The sequence below is a fragment of the Pelobates fuscus genome, chromosome 7, assembly GCF_036172605.1.
Source record: "Pelobates fuscus isolate aPelFus1 chromosome 7, aPelFus1.pri, whole genome shotgun sequence".
In the NCBI taxonomy this organism is placed as follows: Eukaryota; Metazoa; Chordata; class Amphibia; order Anura; family Pelobatidae; genus Pelobates; species Pelobates fuscus.
Genome location: NC_086323.1, coordinates 120,744,891 through 120,765,152, shown reverse-complemented (window position 1 = coordinate 120,765,152; position 20,262 = coordinate 120,744,891). Strand labels below are relative to the sequence as shown.

General features: G+C 36.1%; 1 protein-coding gene across 3 annotated transcripts in view; it reads left to right on the top strand.

The window, feature by feature from the left end:
• The window catches only part of LOC134568170 (potassium channel subfamily T member 2), a 465,676-nt gene that overhangs the window by 271,744 nt on the left and 173,670 nt on the right, over nt 1-20,262 (top strand). For all 3 annotated transcript variants that reach the window (XM_063426528.1, XM_063426529.1, XM_063426527.1), the window contains exons 5-8: nt 5,427-5,486; nt 10,585-10,659; nt 18,058-18,141; nt 20,111-20,205. In XM_063426528.1, coding sequence (XP_063282598.1) covers nt 5,427-5,486; nt 10,585-10,659; nt 18,058-18,141; nt 20,111-20,205 — 314 coding nt within the window. The remainder of the gene's footprint in view (nt 1-5,426; nt 5,487-10,584; nt 10,660-18,057; nt 18,142-20,110; nt 20,206-20,262) is intronic.

The following is a 20,262-nucleotide window of genomic DNA, read 5'->3' as shown; positions in this document are numbered from 1 at the left end:
TAACTTAAGGGAGAGAATTGTTGAAATAATATCAGGGAAGAATATTTGTAGGTCCCCCGATCAATTAGCCTCGGCATTCAGAGAGTATTATCCATCTTTATACAATATAGGTGGGAAATAAAATGAGGAGCAAATCTTGGAATATTTGAAAAAAAGAAAAAAAGGAAGCACCGAAGTGCTGAAGTTCCCAGCTAGTGGGAACAGGAGTGTGTCTGCAGAACTGATAGGGGATAACCCTTGTGTTTGTACATAGACTAGAAAATGATGATAGCGTGATCCGTAGGCTTCTTTTACAGCAACATTGAGAGGTGATATCTTTACCAAGCCCTGCATACACAGCAGGTTCTCTACAACAAGTATGTGGGCAAGACTATATGCCCTTTCAAAAGACGTATCAAATTGCATCAAATTTGCGGGCATTGAAAAAATTCAGTTAGGCAAAAGAGGGGGTGATCTAGATCAGACCCTCAAAAAGAGGGAATGCTACTGGATTTTTAAGCTGGACACGCTAGCCCCCAAAGGTCTGAATGAGGGCTTCACCTTCACTCCTTTCATAGACACATGATGTTCTATCTCTGTAGATATGTATATAGTTAATGTGCTGTAATGTTCTTTCCTTATGTCTCTCTTTATTTCACTTATTTATTTTTATATATTATGATCCCTACTAAACCAGGTACTACTCAACCAAACCAGCAGTAGTATATATTCATAGACCATACGTAGACAGAGCACAACAATTGGATATCTCTTTTCTCTAAGTAAAATTTAGACTGTAGTGATCTTATACAATGGACCATCAATGGTTAGGTCTAGATCACAGAGACTTCCTCTCAGATCTTTCGGTACTTATCATCTACATTGGGATGGTATTGTTCCGATAGATGTATCTTCAGACCGGAATAACTCTGCACAGCTCTATCTTTAGGACTATACAACATTCAAATAGGGCTTTCATGCCTTTAATTTCCAGCCCAGTCTCCACATCATCCATCTATTAGGTTACTGATACTCATGTACTTCCTCTGGGCACCCCAGACTCTTTGACATGATATGTATCACTATACCTAGCTGGTGCGATCATATCACTTCCCTACACATAATGGTGACTGATAGGGGAGTATAAAAGATCGCACTCACGTAAGATGGGTCGCAGTGTTATCACTCAACAATAACACTGTTTCTGCAGACAGATCAGGCAGGCGTTTTTCGCCGCTCACAGGTCCCGCCCTGTCTACACCCACGTGGGCGGACCTACATGCTGACTGACAGCGCGCATAGAGGAGACACACCTCTGAATATGATTGGTCGCTGGATCGTTCACAGGGCGTACTTAAACGCCAACTGTCTCAGTACCTGGTTTACCTTTGACAAAGGCGCTTTGGCAGCGCCGAAAAGTACGTTAGGTCCGCTACTTGTTTTTTAGCTTATGCAAGTTTGATGTGAACCTTTGGTGTAGGGGGTATGGGCATTTTTGGTATCTAGCTGTTAGTTAGAACGAGTCAGGAGAATGCTTTCAGAGTAGAATCTTTTTTCTTTTACAGCAACATTGAGAGGTGATATCTTTACCAAGCCCTGCATACACAGCAGGTTCTCTGCAACTGTATCCAGTGTATGATACACTTGCAAACTTTATCAAGTGTTAGAACCAGCCAGCAGTGTGCCTCTAGAATAGTATCTGCTTTGTTCCAAAGCCATCATATGAGCTCTGCATACACAGTAGGATCTCCACAGATAGATCCATTACACTGTGCACTAGCTCACTGTATGAAGTGGCAGGGATACAGCTGTTATCCCATGGATACTGTTCTCTCATGCAATTACTGAATCACATTGAGTTGCTATTTTAAGACTCTCACTCTTTTCTTGGAGCCTTGGGTTTACCCTGCGGCTGTGACATTGAGCCTCCACAGTTTGAGATACTCACACAGCTATTTTTCACGCAGGCTTATTTTCCTTCAGACTCCATTAGCATTACTACCTTTCGATCTGGGATATGTCCACAGATTATATTGTCCTCTCCACCCCCAGTATTTTATCCTTAGTGGTGATGGTGCATTAAGTTTTATTTTCATTTTTCAGGGATCATTAAGTTTATGATGCCCGCAATAAAGTTATTTTTTTGAGATTGGTATTTAAGGCAGAACAACATCTGCAGAACTACCCCTTAGCGCTCCCAAGGCCATCCAAGCCTACGGATCACGCTATCATCATTTTCTATATTTGAAAAAAATCAAAGATGCTAATATTAGATGAAAATCATAGGGAAGCAATCCAATTGAATTGAAAGAAGTCATCTACATAATTAATAATCTAAAAAAGAATAAAGCACCGGGCCCAGATGGCTTTTCTAGTTATTTCAATAAAAAAAGTCACACATTATTTCTCCCTATTTAACAAAAGCTTTCAATGAAATGTTGTAAAATAAACCTTTTCCTAGTGAATTACTTCAAGCAATTATTATTCCATTCCCCAAACCAGGGAAAGATGTGAAACAGGTACCAAACTATAGACCTATTTCCTTAATTAATAGCGATATTAAAGTATTTTCTGCAATTTAAGCTAGCAGAATTAAAAATGTAATACCACTTATAATCCATAAAAATCAAGTTGGATTTGTTAGTGGACGCCATTCACATGGGAATACAAGAAAACTTATAGATATTGTTGATTATGCTCAGAATAATGATATCCCTATGGTAACTCTCTCTCTGGATTCAAAAAAGGCATTTGATCGGGTAGACTGGATATTTTTTAAACAAATTCTTAAAAATTTAAATTTTGGAGATAATATAATAACATTTATTATGGCCTTATACTCTGAACTAACATCTAAAATAGTGGGGGGTTTTCATCCCATTGGTTTGGTCTCAGGAATACCAGACAAGGCTGCCCACTCGCTCCCCTCCTCTATATTATGACTCTAGAACCTCTGGCAGCAGGAATTAGAAGCAATAAAGAAATTGTGGGCATTTTAATTGGCAATATCGAGAACAAAGCATGTTTATATGCGGATTATATTCTGTTAACATTAACTCAATCTGAAAACTCGTTGGAATCTCTATTAAAAGAGATTCAAATATATGGGGAATACTCTAATTATAAACTTAACATCAATAAATCACAAGCAATGTTTTGATGGAATTAATGAAGATAGAATGAGCACACTTAGAGATAAATTACCATTTATGTGGCAGGACAAGAGTATCGACTATTTGGGGAAAAAAATTGCAAAAAAATCCTCCCAATTAATAGAACTTAATTATCAAGAACTTCTAAATGTATTTGGTCAAACAAAAAGCCAAGAATCTCAAAAAAGATTCTGTATGGCAATAAAGCTATAGGAGGAATGGGTTTTCCCAACATGTGGCTGTTTAGTCGAACTTATGCAATGTTGCATTTACAGGCTATACATTCGCGTGTGTCTAGAATAGAAGAGAGAATAATATTGATCAAAAGATCTTGGGTATGAAGAACTATAGTAATATTTTATGGCTGAATAGCATAACAGTGAAATAAATTATAGATAATTCCAGAGGTGATCTTGTTGTTAAAAACATTATCTCTTTTTGGACCAAACTGAAAAATAACACAGGTATAAAGGATAAAATAATAAAACATGTACCTATAGAAATAATCGGATATAACTTTTCATAAATGAATAATTTTAAATGGCTTAATAATGGAAATGTAAAGGTGGTGGATTTTCTAGAGGGTATGAAGCTTAAAACTTATGAACAATTAATAATGCAATATGCGGTACCCCCTCAGGATTATTTTTATTTAATCTGCATTAAAAAATATATAAAAGAACACCTTATAACTACATTAAAGCCAAAGGTTATGGAAATATTAGAGGATATTTTTGATACACACTCTAATAAAAATATCCTTAAAAAAGTTCACTGTTTTTTTAATGTTGTGGGAAAAGAAGAGAAGGTGAAACCACATACTACCTGTTCTTAAGATCTTGGAATAGATATAGATATAAATACATAGGGGAAAAGTTGGATACAGGTTGGGAAAGTCACACATTGCCTAAATATTTAAGAACTTCATTATAAAATAATGCATAGATGACATTATGTTCCCACAAAAATGCATAACATTGATTCTAATCATTCTGCTTTATGCTGGAGGTGTGGAATAAGGATCATCCCTCCACATTTGGTGGTCTTGTAGTTTGGTTAATAAAATATGGATTAAAAATTTTCAACTAATATCAGAGATTCTAAACTTGGAAATTAAGGCTTCTCCAGAAAGGGCTATGCTACAAATAAACCTGGATAATATTAGAAAAATTGGAAATTCTTGACTATCCAGTTATTTATGGCTATGAAATTGGATATTTCAAGAATGTGGAAGGATAAACAGGAAATCCCATTGATAGCAGTTTTGAATAAAATGCACTTTCAGTGTAGTAAAAATGAAAATCCAGCGCACTCCCTTATCTACTAAACAGCTTCTTTGGTGCTGACAGATTTTGCTAGTTTTATTAAAAATACCTAATCTAGGCAAAAAAATAATGGGGGTTTAGTTACATTATATGATCATACATTGCATAAGCCTGCCACAATGTCAATGAACCCCTTTTTTGGCAGGTCCTACTCTAACAATCAACTGTCTACTAAATGAGCTACTCACTTGGGGAAATCCTTCCATCTCGAGTTCTCTGCAGTACAATGCTAAATAGGGTCCTGAGATGAGGCACCTGTGACTGTGAAATCCTAATCAGACTCACATTAGAGTTAATTACATAGACTTTCTCCCACTTGATTGGACAGGTGATGTAGTCCATATCATTGGGCAAACCTATTGTCCATCATGACAAACTAAGCTTTTATCCCTTAAAAAAAAAAAAAAAAAATCAGCTTCCTCTCCAATCCATCCCCCATTTTTGTCATATTGAACCTCAAATCCCAAACCATCTGAACATGTTTGGGCATTGTGCAAGTAATTTACTCGGTTTTATGATTTCATCACTCTTTTGGAGATGCAGACTTCTGCTGACAGCACATTTGCCACAATTCAGCCTAATCTCAGTTTGGCTGAAACCAAATGCACAAGTCTGTTTGGTACAAGACAACCAGGCAATATGATCATGCAGTATTTAAATAGACAAAGAAAAACATGGTGACATATAGATAAGCAACAATTAAGCAAACAGCTGTTTCTAAAGAAACCAGACAACTCTTTGGTAAAGGTTCCTAAACAAATATTAGTTCTATTCACTATACTAGTTATTGCATTTGCATGAGGCCAAAATAACCAAATAGACAACATAATGTTTTGATTGCAAAACTTCCAGCTCTGAAATTTTGGCATAAAGTCTTTTTTTTTCAATTCTGCACAATTCCTGTTCTAGTAAATGTATTCCTTTTTCTGTCCCTTCAACTATAATACAAATATCATTTCTTTTATTTTAGGTTACAGTGGCATTGATTAGCCTATTTGAAACCATTCTGCTTAGTTACCTAAGTTACAAGGTAAGTATATAATGTAAAATGGATGCTCATGGGATTTCACACTTGGACTATTTGTACCAAAGCCACTTCAATAAGTTAAAGGGATAATTTTGCATGGAGTCTCCCTTTAATGATGAGGGCCATGACTCAAATTCAGAATGTGTTAACATTTCCTAACAATTTGCCTCTCACAAAAGTCTCTCTCTTTTCTAATACCTAAAAAAAAAAAAGTACTCATGTGTAGTGAAATTAGCTATTTACTAGTTGCATTGTATAGATGGATATGGGTGGGGCTTATATCATTGACACTACAAGAGACATACTCCCAACTCGCTGAGGACAATTCCCTGGTGTCCTGCAACAAGAAAACTAGGATTCTATGACAGGAGTCAAGAACCAGGACTGTCTTGCAATATTCAAGACTGTAGGAAGGCATGGGTATGTAAAAGAGAATTAGTAAGTTGGTCTCCATAATAATAACCACTTCCATTCACCACAACAAATTTGATTCACATAGAATGCAAAGACTCTTCTAATTAACAATACATACAAAACTGGTAGTAGTATTTTTTTTTACAGCATAAGAGCTCAATTATAATAATCATCATTGTAATAAATATAATAATATCAATGAGTGGCTTCACATCACACTCAATCTAATGCCACGTTTAACTATTACCACTTAACATTGAAGTAGACGTTCTAGTAGAATATAACATTTATGCAAACCACAATGAGAACAGCACATTTCGATTTTGACCATTTTGACCATGTTTCGATTACAGCCCAGTCACTAAACCTCCCCCTGTCCTTTAACCTACCTATTCCTTGAACAAAGCCTCCCCCCCTCCAACAATGTGTATTTATTATTATTATTATTATTATTGCCATTTATATAGCGCCAACATATTCCGTAGCGCTTTACAATATTTTGAGAGGGGGATGTAACAATAAATAAGACAATTACAAGAAAACTTACAGGAACAATAGGTTGAAGAGAACCCTGCTCAAATGAGCTTACAGTCTATAGGAGGTGGGGTATTAGAAACATTAGGATAGGAAATATCAGGTAGGAGTGAAGCAGAGCTGGAGAAGAGAGCAAAGCACTATCCCATAGGAGAGAGCAAGAGACAGGTATGTAAGGGAGAGATTACTCTGGGAGGCCATACGCTTTCCTGAAGAGATGGGTTTTAAGGCCCTTCTTAAATGATTGAAGACTAGGGGAGAGTCTGATGGCAGTAGGCAAGTTATTCCAAAGGAGAGGAGCCGCCCGTGAGAGGTCCTGCAAGCGCGAGTTGGCCGTACGGGTGCGAGCAGCGGTCAGGAGGTGGTCGCGGGCAGAGCGGAGGGTACGAGGAGGGGCATACCTCTGGATCAGTGAAGAGATATAAGAGGGGCTGGAATTGTTCAGTGCTTTAAATGTATGGGTTAGCACTTTGAATTGACTCCGATAGGATACAGGGAGCCAATGTAAGGACTGGCAGAGGGGCGAGGTGTGAGAGGACCGACTGGATAGGAAAATCAGTCTAGCTGCAGCATTCATTACAGACTGTAGCGGGGCAGTACGGCTTTTGGGGAGACCAATCAGGAGAGAGTTACAGTAATCCATGCGGGAAATTACTAGAGCATGGACAAACTCCTTGGTAGCATCTTGCGTAAGAAAGGGGCGGATGCGGGCTATGTTTTTGAGTTGGAACCTACAGGACTTGGCAACAAACTGGATGTGAGACTCAAAGGTGAGACCAGAGTCAAGTATGACGCCAAGACAGCGCGCTTGTAGGGATGGACTTATGTGGATATCACTGACTTGAAGGGAGAGTGAGAGAGGAGGATCAGTATTAGGAGGAGGAAAGACAAGGAGTTCAGTTTTAGAGAGGTTAAGTGTGTAGTGACATCTGTACTGGTGCTACTAACATTTTTCAAGTTGTGCTGGTCCAACTGTCCTTTATTTATTGGCCACTATCTTAGCATTTCAAAGACAACAGACATAAGACTAGGAAGTGCTAGAGTCAACACAGACAACACATGACGTGACACTGTCGAAAGTAAGTATGTATATGATGGCCAAAGATAAATTTGACAAAGGATGTGGAACTTGACTATAGCTCCACCCTTTGTCAACTTTTGTCAATTTGCAGGTTAGGTAGACCCCTCTTCTCCTTAAGTATAACTTTGAAAATAATAATAAAAAAAACAAAACACAGAGCTGCACAAGGGGAACAACAGAACAAGGAAATGGACAATGAAAGCATCAGAACAGCTCCAACTGTGTTGCTGCCATCTTTCAATTCAAATTGTGTTACAAATGCCTGAGATATTAAATAGTTTTATTTGTTACAATATTTACTATATTTTCACTTTTAACTATCTCAGTGATTTGTTGATTTTAACAATACGCATTTATCATTCTATCTCTGTATAGTTTGAAAGAAAACAATAACTGTACTAATTAACCACTTAAGTAAATATGAATTATATTTCTCTTTAGCTCTGCAACAAATAGTACTTCCCTGCAGTCAGACAGCTAGTGGCATCTGCTCTGTTCACATTAGCTTACAAATTATATATGAGGTTTTTTTTTAAATTTGTAAACAATTGTTTGCTATGCACGTATTTAGATAATTCAGATTGAAACAAACTGTTTAGAACCTTTGCCAATACAGCCAGCTGTGCAGTACAACTTGAGATTTGAGATTCATGTAGTATAAAGATATAAGATCATATAGCGTTCACTTTAGAGCTTCTAAGCATCCATGCAAAGTAGTGCAGTACACAATGTATGAGTTATTATTTTAATAGTTATTGATAGTACGGATTCCTTTTGCAGGTCTGGAGCCACAGAGTAATGGGCACAATGATAAAGCATAGTGTCATAGACAACTGGTGGCGTAGATTGGAAAGGTCCACCTTGTTTACCATTTCAAGGCTATTCAATAAAGGGAGATTTGTTGTGAATTTAGAGTAAATTTAAGATTTTAATCAAAATGTAACACAGCTGACAGATTGTTTGATCATCTGACCTTAAGTTTGAAATTCCCTTTAAATTCAGTTTTAGTTCCCATATATTCTCACTTTAGTATATAACAATGTTTATCTGCAAAAAATGAATAGGACTGTCAATAAGGAAAGAATAAAGGATGGGATTTGCAGTTCAGTTTTCAATTCACCACAGCCCTTTGTTTAATTAAGGGAGCACTTTAAATATCTGGTGATATGAGTTTATAAATGCCTCCACAGGTTTTTTGTCAAAATGTTTAATATCAGTCTTCCAAAACCCGAGGCACCCCAAGGCCAACCCCTCTAGAGCTGCAATGAAATTGCAGAAACAACTCTTCTGAATTATCAGTATGATTTCTGTACAGAGTTAAAGGCAATGATAGGGTGAGAGTCCCTCGTGTAATTGCCTCTTTTGAAATGGATCTATTTGTTTAGAGAAGCCATATATTGTTGTAAAGCTGTATTAGTATTAGCTTTTTATGAATAGACCCTCACTTGTGTGTTTTACTGTTTCCTCCATAGTTCCTTACTTGTTCAGCAGAGAACCATCACTTGAACTTACAATTTGCATTTTATATGCTATCACCCTAAACAATTTCAGGGTTATTCACCAAAGTAAGAATTGCCATAAATGCTAAGTGAATTCACATTTAAAGCCAAATTAGCTGTGGCGGAACATATTGCTATTTTCGTGGAGCTGACTGTTTATCCGTTTGGAAGTTATGGTATCCGAACACTCTGCATTCGACTCCTGAACAAGGACCACCCCGGTACCCAATTAGAACGTTCCCACCAGCAATTTAAGTGCAAAACCGCAATGGAAGTAATTAGTGAATGCTTCCCCTGGGTGGCCGCCATTTCGTGTAACCGAATACACTTGGCCGGCAAAAGAGTGGCAGCCATTTTGTTTCCCAAACGTGGGCAGAGGTACTTGGTCTTTGAGTGCCTGGAATCCTTTTCGGCTAGGCGCTCACACGAACCCCAGTAAAGATTACCCCGCTGCCTGTCCTTCTTCCCGACCAACTATGCGAACAACATTAAAGAGATGGGAACTACCTGAAATCAAGAGAATCCGTTGTATGATTTTTGCACAGAAACCCCTTGGAACTGTTTTGGGCCATCACCTTGTGTCCGGCCGGTCACAACTTTACCCCGGTGGCAATCCAATTCTGAGTGAGATTTGGCCAAGTTCGACACTCAGATCAGAGCTATCAAGGGATATAACTTTTGTGGGGTTCCTGATTATAATGGGGGTGATTTTGGGGTATTGTTTATTTTGTGAAGATTTTTCTGTACCAGAGAGGTAATTGAGTTATAGTTTTCTCATGCAATTATCTCTCAGGCACAGAGGACCCTGGGAAGGAAAACCCTGTAATTTTGAGTTGGAGACCCCATGTTAGGGGTCAATACATAAAAGCTGTGTGTGGCCAGCATAGAATCAGTTGACTCCATGAACTATTCAAAAAACAAATAAGGAACTGCACTCAATCCCATCACTCTGAGCCAGGGTGTAACCAACCCAGTAATGTCTTGTCTGATTACTGGGGGAATGGATGCTTGCCTACTCTGCATTGTGCTACATTAGCCAATCTGGAAATAAACTCCAAGTCAGTCATGCTTCCAGATCAGCTACTTTAGCCTTCAATTTAAAATTTACTTTGAATTAATTATGAATTTCTGACACATCTCACTTTCGTAAACAATTCTGTTTGTTTTGCACTGTCAGCTCTTCATAATGAAGAACCAATGTGCAGTCCTATAAAAGCAGACATCTCTAGCTGACATGGTCCTAACTGCCAAATAATTACTATATTTGTACCATAATAACCTTCTTAAGTGTGCATTAAGTAGTTAATTTACCTAAATTAATAGAATTAGAGCTTGCCATCTTATGTTAGTCACCAAATTAAATTATATAAATTGTATCTACAAAAACCTCATGCAATAAAAAGTTTACTAACAAAAGATACACTATTAAAATGATAGGTCTATTTTAATGCATTATAATAAATTGTCTGGATGGACAGGTGAAAGTCGAATTCAGTACTGTAATATTTATTGCAGAAATCATGCACAAAGGCATTTCTCTGATACATTATTTATTTGTGCCTTCTCTCCTTAGGGAAACATATGGGAACAGATCTTGAGAATATCATTTATTTTAGAAATTATCAACACAGTGCCGTTCATCATAACCGTAAGTATCTAACTGTGCAGACATAATAAGCTTTCTCATTTTATTAGGCTACAAGCACTTTTGCGAACAGTCAGTAGAGTAGATAGATTATTGAAGAAGAAGTACCACATATGCTAAAGTGTAATATTTTATTTAGAAAGAACACTTTGGCTCATGATGCACATTAGGATTTCCAAAACCATTAACAAGTCCTTGTCTGGAAAGTTAGATGACACTATAAAATAGAACACGCTATGTTACATTACAGGGATACTGCAGTCTTAATAGCAGCGAAAAGCAGTTAAACAAAGATGATATGTATAAAAAGTGTTCTAAAAATGCATATGACACTTTAAATCTAAATGTTCCATTTGTTATTTGATTTATTTTCTTTGTTGTTTTTTTTTACTTTAATACAGACAGATTAAAATCATATGAACGATGAACTACTAATAATGGAACAACAAAATGTCACTTTACATGTAAAAGACTGAAAAAATGCCATGAATTTATATTATTGTCCATGTGCCACTTGTAAATATAAAACATTAGTGTAGATTATTTTTGGTAATTGATTTTCTCATATAAATAAGTTATTAATTTTAGCTGTCACTAAATTACTTTATATGATGTTTGTTGACCAAATCCACCAATTCAACATAATGTCAGTCACAATATCTTTACATCCCTTGTTTTAGAAAAAATATACATAGTGACGGATATAAAATATCTCTTAATTTATATTTCTATTCTATATATACCGAAAAAAAAGATTGACAGAGGCAGAGACTGAGAGACACAAAGACAGATAGAAAATATAAATGATTGATAGATGAGCTCTGTTATATAGTTACCACTGCAACACAGCAGCTCGGTAAATAACAGACAAGAAATGGCATAGCTTCTCTATAGGTAAAAATACACTTTTTGCAAACTCCGTCATCAAATCTCTAATCTTTTATTTCCCTAAAAATTGCATTGCTTGGACCATTTTAAAATGCCTTCTTTCATTTTGTTTCCAAAGTGCACAGCATGTAAAGGGTGATGGTCCACCCAAATTACAGAGGCATTCTTATATTCTTTTCCCCTATACTTAAATACATCTTCATTGCCTTTACAGCAGCTGCCGGGCATTGGGCGGATATATAAAGCCAATTGTAAATGGGATAGTGTTGGCTTTTTTGAGAAGCCTGTGGTCTCCACATCTGTGCTATAAGTGAAACATGCATTTGTTTTGATTAATATATACAAAGTCCCTGGGTACATAATTTACTGGTATCCTGGTACATATTGACTTTGCCAGAACTACACCGTTGGCTGGACAGTAAAAGAAATTATAGCAAACATTTCAGATCAGAGAATAGTATATTATAATAGGTTACACCTAATCGTTATAAACCATTGGAAAAAAATATTTACAATCCTACCCATTTATTTTTAATTACATTAGCCAGTCAGGCCTGGGTTTTGTGTCTGCTAATGTAGGTATCCTCTTAGCTTTCTAGCTTATTTTATTTCTCCAATGCATATATTTTAATTATTCTGCACTGAAACATACTTGCTATTATTCATGCCCAACCTCGCAATGTGCTTTATTCCCCTCATACAGACACAACATCCTGTTCTGATTGGATAATTTTACATAATAATCTACTTTCAAGTTAATATTAGATGCTATTTTTCCTCTAGTGGCAGAGAAGTCTAAGCCATGTGGTAAAGCCTACCATGATCGTGATTTGAATGCTAAATTATATCTATTGTTAAATAACTCATGGGTGACTTCAAATGGAATCTTCAGTTATAGATAGTAAAAGATTGCATCTATGAAACACTCAATACCTTCTTTTGAATGTATATTATTCTGCTGTAAAAAAATAGATTGGGGCTTTTAGAAGGCATAGAAAAAAGGAAATTGTATCAAAATGGCGTTTTAGTTATATAGTTGCCTTTAAAGATATCCAGAACGAGGATTTAGAAAATGAACCTTAAGGTTTACTTCATTTACTATAATAATGGCATTATATCTTACATCCATTCTATAAGATGTTTATTCTCTTTTTTTTCCAGAAACTTTTTTTCAATTTTGTATCTACTCCTGTTTGTTAAAGTCAATGGACTACAATAAAGGATTTCTTTTTTATAAACATTGAATGCAACAATCACAATACAATATTATATAATTATTATTATTATTTTTTTTATAACAAATGCTAATAGGATGTTAGAGGTCCTTGAAAATTGGATAAAACTCAATGAACAATGAACCACATCTGCCAAGTACAGATTTTACAGGGCATTTAAAACTGAAAGAATAATAACGGTTGATTAACCTTGACTAAATTGTATGGCATAATTATTTATTGTGGCTTGTGTGTTATTTTTATTGAGTAATGTACAGATGTTTCTTATCTGGGCAAGATGATAAAATAGCAGAAAGTCATTTTGTTGAGGTAAGAACTCTACATGTCCAGAAACAACATAAATAGTTTTGGCATTGTGACAACATGTTTACACATTTACCAAACCAATAAAAAGAAGCTACAAAATGAATATAAAAATGTTATAATCAATTTTCTAAGAGGAAGAAATTAAGGAGTCCAATTATGAGTCTGAAGAGATATGACTATACATGAAAAAGAAAAGAGGCATGCGCCAACCAGTCACAATTAAAAATAATAACCATAAAGATTAATGGTGTTAAAACGTTTTAATAATGTATATTCTACCTAATTATCTTCATTTGCACTTTAACTATCAAAATACAAGATGATAAATAAAATTGCACTGTGATAAATATGAGTAACATATGCACTAAGAAACTTTGAAATGTGGAAATATTTTGAACGTGTGGTCAGCCAACGTGACAAAATATTTCTAATTTGTGAATAAATTTGCATAGTTATGTAATTTACTAAAAAAATTAAATGTTTGATTAGCACATTGCTTTTAGCTCTAAGTGAAAAACACACAGTCATTCATAAAGTCTAGGATATTTGCTCGGTAGTAGTGAATATATTATGAATTAAAAAAAATATATTTGGGCATTGGAGTGTCCTTTTAACAATTAATTCAATAAATGCAATAATTATTCAAAAATAATTCCGTAAGCATTAACTAAAGCATTTGCTAAAATAAAAAAGTAAAAAACTTACAAAGCATACTGAATTATCAGTAGATTATAGATAGGTAGACACTTTTTATAAAGCTGTTGTCTAATAAAATATTGAATAACCACTTTTCCATGAACATTATATATTATTTAAGTTCTGATTTGATATATCACAATTAAGAGGAAGTACATTTAAAAAAAAGTTTCCAAGGTAAATTCTTATTTTTCTTGAAACTCTTCATTTTATACAAAATAAAGTGTGATTTTTTTTTTAGATGGCAAGCTGAGTATATAGTTACATATAGTTACATATAGTTACATAGCTGAAAAGAGACTTGCGTCCATCAAGTTCAGCCTTCCTCACATTTGTTTTTTGCTGTTGATCCAAAAGAAGGAAAAAAAAAACAGTTTGAAGCACAATTTTGCAACAAGCTAGGAAAAAAATTCCTTCTTGACCCCAGAATGGCAGTCAGATTTATCCTTGGATCAAGCAGTTATTACCCTACATTGAAAGATTATATCCTTGAATATTCTGTTTTTGCAAGTATGCATCTAGTAGCTGTTTGGACATCTGTATGGACTCTGATAAAACCACTTCTTCAGGCAGATAATTCCACATCCTGATTGTTCTTAAAGTAAAAAAAACCTTTCCTTTGCCTTAGACGAAATCTTCTTTCTTCCAGTCTAAACGCATGGCCTCGTGTCCTATGCAAAGTCCGGTTTGTGAATAGATTTCCGCACAATGGTTTGTATTGGCCCTCAAATATATTTGTATTATGTTATCATATCCCCTCTCAGGCGACGTTTTTCTAAACTAAATAGGTTTAAATTTGTCAACCTTTCTTCATAGCTGATATGTTCCATTCCTTTTATTAATTTTGTAGCCCGCCTCTGCACTTTTTGTATTGCCATAATATCCTTCTTTAGAACAGGTGCCCAAAATTGCACAGCATATTCAATGTGTGGTCTTACCAGTGATTTATAAAGAGGCAAAATGATATTCTCGTCCCGAGAATGAATGCCCTTTTTCATGCATGACAATACCCTACTGGCTTTGGCCACTGCTGATTGACATTGCACATTGTTGTATAGTTTGTTGTCTATAACAATTCCCAAGTCCTTTTTGCGTGTTGTTATCCCTAATTTGCTTCCATTAAGGGTATACATTGCTTGTGATAGTCAATTATAATATGAACAATTGTTCTTTTTTTTTTTTTTATAATTTAGTACATGCCTGGTGAACATCCACATAGAGCTTGACTGTAATCCTCCAGCCTCTGGCTAACTTCAAAACGAATTCTATCCTTTAAAATCTGAGACTTAATTATACGGTATCTGTAACCCTCGGGCAATTAGAAATGACTACTGTTTTTTTAGATGAAAATCTCATTGTTACTAAGCCTATTGTTTGTGTTTTCAAAACTAAGCCAAATGTTTGAATCTAAGAAAAAGTCTCTATCTAACGTTTGAGTGTTATTGAGAATAACAAACAAGACAATTATTAGTTAATGCTGAAGACCAATTTTTAGGAGAACTAGCCAAAACAGAGTGGTATTTTGGTTGTGAGCCACCCGTGTGGTCTTACCCGTTTGATACTCATGTTACACTAGGTTCAATCTTATATGCAAACAGTAGAGGCTCACTTTATAATGGCACACGTAATGGAACTTATGAAGCTATTTTCCATTCCCAGTGCATTGTTATATCATGTTTTAATAAATAAAACACTTTTTTTCATAAATATTAATGATGAGAAAGAATTCTACGTTACATTTAAATGTATGGATATTAGGCCTTTTTATTATTATTATTATTAGTAGTAGTAGTAGTAGTAATAGTAGTATTTATAAAGTGCCAACAAGTTCCATAGCGCTGTACAATGTGTGGACAAACAGACACGTATTTGTAACCAGACAAGTTGGACGCACAGGAACAGAGGGATTGAGGTCCCTGCTCAATGAGCTTCCATGCTAGAGGGAGTGAGGTATAGTGACACAAATGGTAAGGGTAGGGTAAAAGAGTAGGTTGCTAGGATAGTATTTATTAAGGGCTTAGTGTTTTGCTTTAATTACATTTTCAGGAGAGGAATCAGGGTGTGGGTAGGAAAAACTGTTCACAGTTTAATTGATATTCTTTCCTAAAGAAGTAAGTTTTCAAAGATTGGAGTGGAGTGGAGAATGGGTGAAAGTCTAAAAGAGAAGGGAAGGGCGTTCCATAGGAACGTTGCAGCCCCAGAGAAGTCTTTAAGGTGAGAATCAGAGGTAGGAGTACGAACAGAGGTTAGACGTAGGTCTCCGGCAGAGCGCAGGGGCCTAAATGGGACATATTTATGTATTAGTGAGGATAAGTAGGTTGGAGTAGCATTGTGTAGAGATTTGTAAGCAAGTATCAGGATCTTAAATTGAGTCCTATATCTTACGGGAAGCCAATGTAGGGACTGACAAATGGGTGAGGCGTGGGAGGTACGGGCGGACAGGAAGATGAGCCTCGCCACCGCATTTATTATAGAATGTAACGAGGCAAGTTGGGAACACATAAGACCACTGTGAAGCGGATTACAGTAGTCAAGGCGAGAGAGGACATCGGCATGGACAAGCATCTTTGCCATATCAGGTGTTAATTAGGGTCAGATGTTTTTGAGATGGAAGCAGCAGAATCTGGCGATTGATTGGACATGAAGGGTTAAGGAGAGGTTGGAGTCAAAGAAAAAAGCTAGGCAGCAAACTGGAGAGGTAGAGCGGATGATAGAGCCATTGACTTGGAGGGACACAGACAAGGGTCTAGCAACACTTGAGGGAGGGAAGACCAGAAATTCTGTTTTGGACAGGTTCAGCTTAAGAAGCAGCCATCCAGTTGGAAATAGCAGAGAGGCAGTCAGAGACACGAGATGGACACGTGTCTCTTTTCAGCCTATGTAACTATGTAACTGTGTAACAAAGAATTTTAGAGGGACTCTATAGGCACCCACACCATTATCTCAATGAAGTGGTCTGAGTGCCATGTCCCTGTATATTTTTGCAGGAATGATAATGCTTACATTCCAGGGTTTAAATTCCTCTAGTGGCAAACACTCTGACAGCCACTATAGGCGCTTCTGTAGAAAAAAGCCAAGTAAAACTCAGTATTTCTATCATATAGTGTCATGCAGACCATCTGATTGTCACAGCACAGCGTTTTGCCACACAAGCACATTAGCCTCCAAACGCTTTTCTATGGGAAAGCATTGGATTTTCTGAAATCAGTGATCTCGATGATCTCAGCTATAGAGGCAGGCCGCGAGAGAGCACCATGGCATGGGAGAAAAGGTAAGTAAACTCACCCATTTATGGGCTCGGAGAGGGGAAGGGTGGTGACCTAAACAGACACTATATTTTTCGGAATACACATTTGTATTCCTAACGCTATAATGTTCCTTTAGAGATTGCACATTTGCTAGTAATAATAAAACTGCTTTAGATTGGCAATTTCTTTTATTTTGAATAACAACAGTATATTTTAAATTCATATTTGATATTTGACCTTATAAATAATTGGATTGGAAAACTTAATACCGTTTTGTCAGGGTTCTTTTGTTTTTCAAAATGAATAGACAATGTTAATGCACTTCTGCTGAAAACTATCTATTTTGCTCAGCTTCCTGATCTAACAGCAGTGAAAAACATGACATTATTGTCACCCTTTATTTTGCTAAATGAAATGCAATGACCAAACAGAAATTGCAGCATTACAGACAGAGAAAGACTGTTTTTTTACTGAAACATTTTTACTTGTTTGACCTTCCATTAATACAGAGTTTATGATGCTTTCCCCTAGCACTTTCAAGGCAATATTATTTAACAATTGTTTTTTGTGACATGAAAACAATGAACATATTAAACCATAAGCCACAATAATCAGTTCTGAACAGTGAGATATGAAGAGTTTAGCCTTCCTCTTCCTCTGAGAAATTAGGATTCTGTTTTGAGGCTTGGCAATCCATTTTCAAACCCAGAGCCTCTGGGGCAGGTCAGGCAAGTTCCCATTTTAGTTATTTTTCTATTATACAGACAGCAACTCTTAAATGACCATTCCAAATGACTCAACAACATTGAAGCATGTTTATGTTTTTGTCTGTTAATTGTTTTCGTGCAGACAAGTAATGTTAGACAAGCCATGTGACATATTTTATGCAAATATGTTTATATATATCCCAAGCTTGAATTATTTAGGTACTTTCCTTTTCAATTCTTCTTTGTAAACTGTTTTTCTTGCTAATAACATTATCATTGCTTGGTATTTATACAAATGTCATCCTTGTTGTTTTCCTTCAGATATTCTGGCCTCCATTAAGGAACTTATTTGTTCCTGTGTTTCTAAATTGTTGGCTTGCTAAACATGCTTTGGAAAACATGATTGTAAGTATGAAAATATCCAACTATGGACTTCCAGAGTATGTATTTAAGTTTATGGACATTCTAATGTTTTTCATTAATTTCAAACATCCCCTGAATTCTCAAAGTGCTTATTAGGCCTAGCTTGCTCCATTAAATTTGCCGGGTCACTCCCAAGCTTATTTTAAAGCTCTACTAACCTATTAATTTCTGGGAAAGCTCAATCAAGATTTTACAGATTTAATTGAGCTCCTCAGCCAAATCACCAATAAAAAAACAAAATGTGTTAATATATCTCTAATATGTTTCTCCTTTGTCTACCTAAAAATTTTGTCTCTAAAGTGTGTGAGGCCCATTGTTCCCATATTGGTTATATATTTTTTTAATTTAAAGACTACTTCAAGAATCATGAGCACTTCATTACTTTGAAGTATTTATAGTTCAAGGATCCTTTATTATAAAATGTTGCACAAACTAAGACAATTAATGTTGCTGCTAAATGTGTTACTCCATCTATGACAGCTATCAATAGCCAGGCTGGAATGATACTTCCAGGATGGCGAATGTCAGTTCTATGCATATTCTATGCACAGATGCTCATTCATTGACTGAGAGTTTTCAGCGTATACTCTCATCCAATTAATGAATGGATTACTGATATATATGGCTACAGCAGCTCTGCAGAAGTCAGAACTGATTCAGTCAGTATGAAAGGAGGCACGGTGCCCCACAGGTAAAATTCTAACTTTTTCAAAATGGTTTGTCCGTTTATCAATAAAAATCAGCAGGGCACTCCTGGCATCATAACTACTACAGGGAGCTAAAGTAGTTATGATGTCGGAGTATCATTTTAAATCTTTACTTTTATAAATTATGAAACTTTATCAGGTGTATTAATACATCCAATGGTTATATAAAAATAAATATTTTATGACAAACAAATAAACAAAAAGTAGGACAGAAACAAAATGTAAGGGTGACACTGGACAAATGAGCTTACAGTCTATTGGAAGTGGGGGTTAAGAATACAAAAGGTCAGGTGTATGGCATTCAGAAATGAAGAGAGATTGCAATATGTAATATCTGTATCTAATTAAATAAATAGGAAAATATATAAGATGTGGGAAGCATTTGTGGAAAGATGAGAGGAATTACCCAGTACACTGGCATGTGTTCTTAAAGGGAAACTATAGTGCCAAGAAAACAAACTCGTTTTCCTTGCACTATCGCTTCCCCCTCCATTAGGTTTTGGTGCAGAAGGGGCTAAAACCTTTTCTGTCACTTACCTGGGTCCAGTGCCGATGTCCCTCAGCGCTGGCTCGGGTCTGCCTTCACTCCTCGCCCACCAACGTCAGTCGGCAGGGTAGACCTAATGCGGATGCGTGGCCGAACTCACATTAGGATTTCCCCATAGGAAAGAATTATTCAATGGGTGTTCAATTGGGATTCTGGTGATGCTGGAAGTCCTCATGCATAGCGTGAGGACGTCCAGCATCATTTAGGTGACCAAAAGTCACCTAAAGACCCGGAAGTCCCTCTAGTGGTTCTCTGGTAGTCAGCCACTAGAGAAGGTGATAACCCTATCAGGTAATTATTGCAGCTTATTAAAAACTGCAATAATTACATGTTTAGGGTTAAGGGTAATGGGGGGACACTGCACCCAGACCACTTCAATGAGCTGAAGTGGTCTTGGTGAATATAGTGTCCCTTTAAGGTTATTAGTTTTAGGGACTTCTTAAAAGACTTGCATCAGGAGAACATCCAATAGGTTAAAGTAGGCTATTGAAAATAAACTCCTTTAAGTAAAAGTTTTAGATGCAGATATAAATAGAAGTCATGTTAATGTCAATAGCAGACCAGACCCTATCTGAGGAAGTGCATGCTAGTAAATAAGAGATTATATGTACAGATATATAATATGCACACTTATAGCAGCTAGAGTAGCATACATATATATCAACTATTACTATCACTACTGCTCTTTTATTTTTAGAATGATCTTCACAGAGCAATTCAACGTACACAGTCTGCCATGTTTAACCAAGTGTTAATTTTAATATCAACTCTGCTTTGTCTTATCTTCACCTGGTAAGTCAAATATATTTTCCACATTTTTGTAATTGTTGTACCTACTTTAAATATATT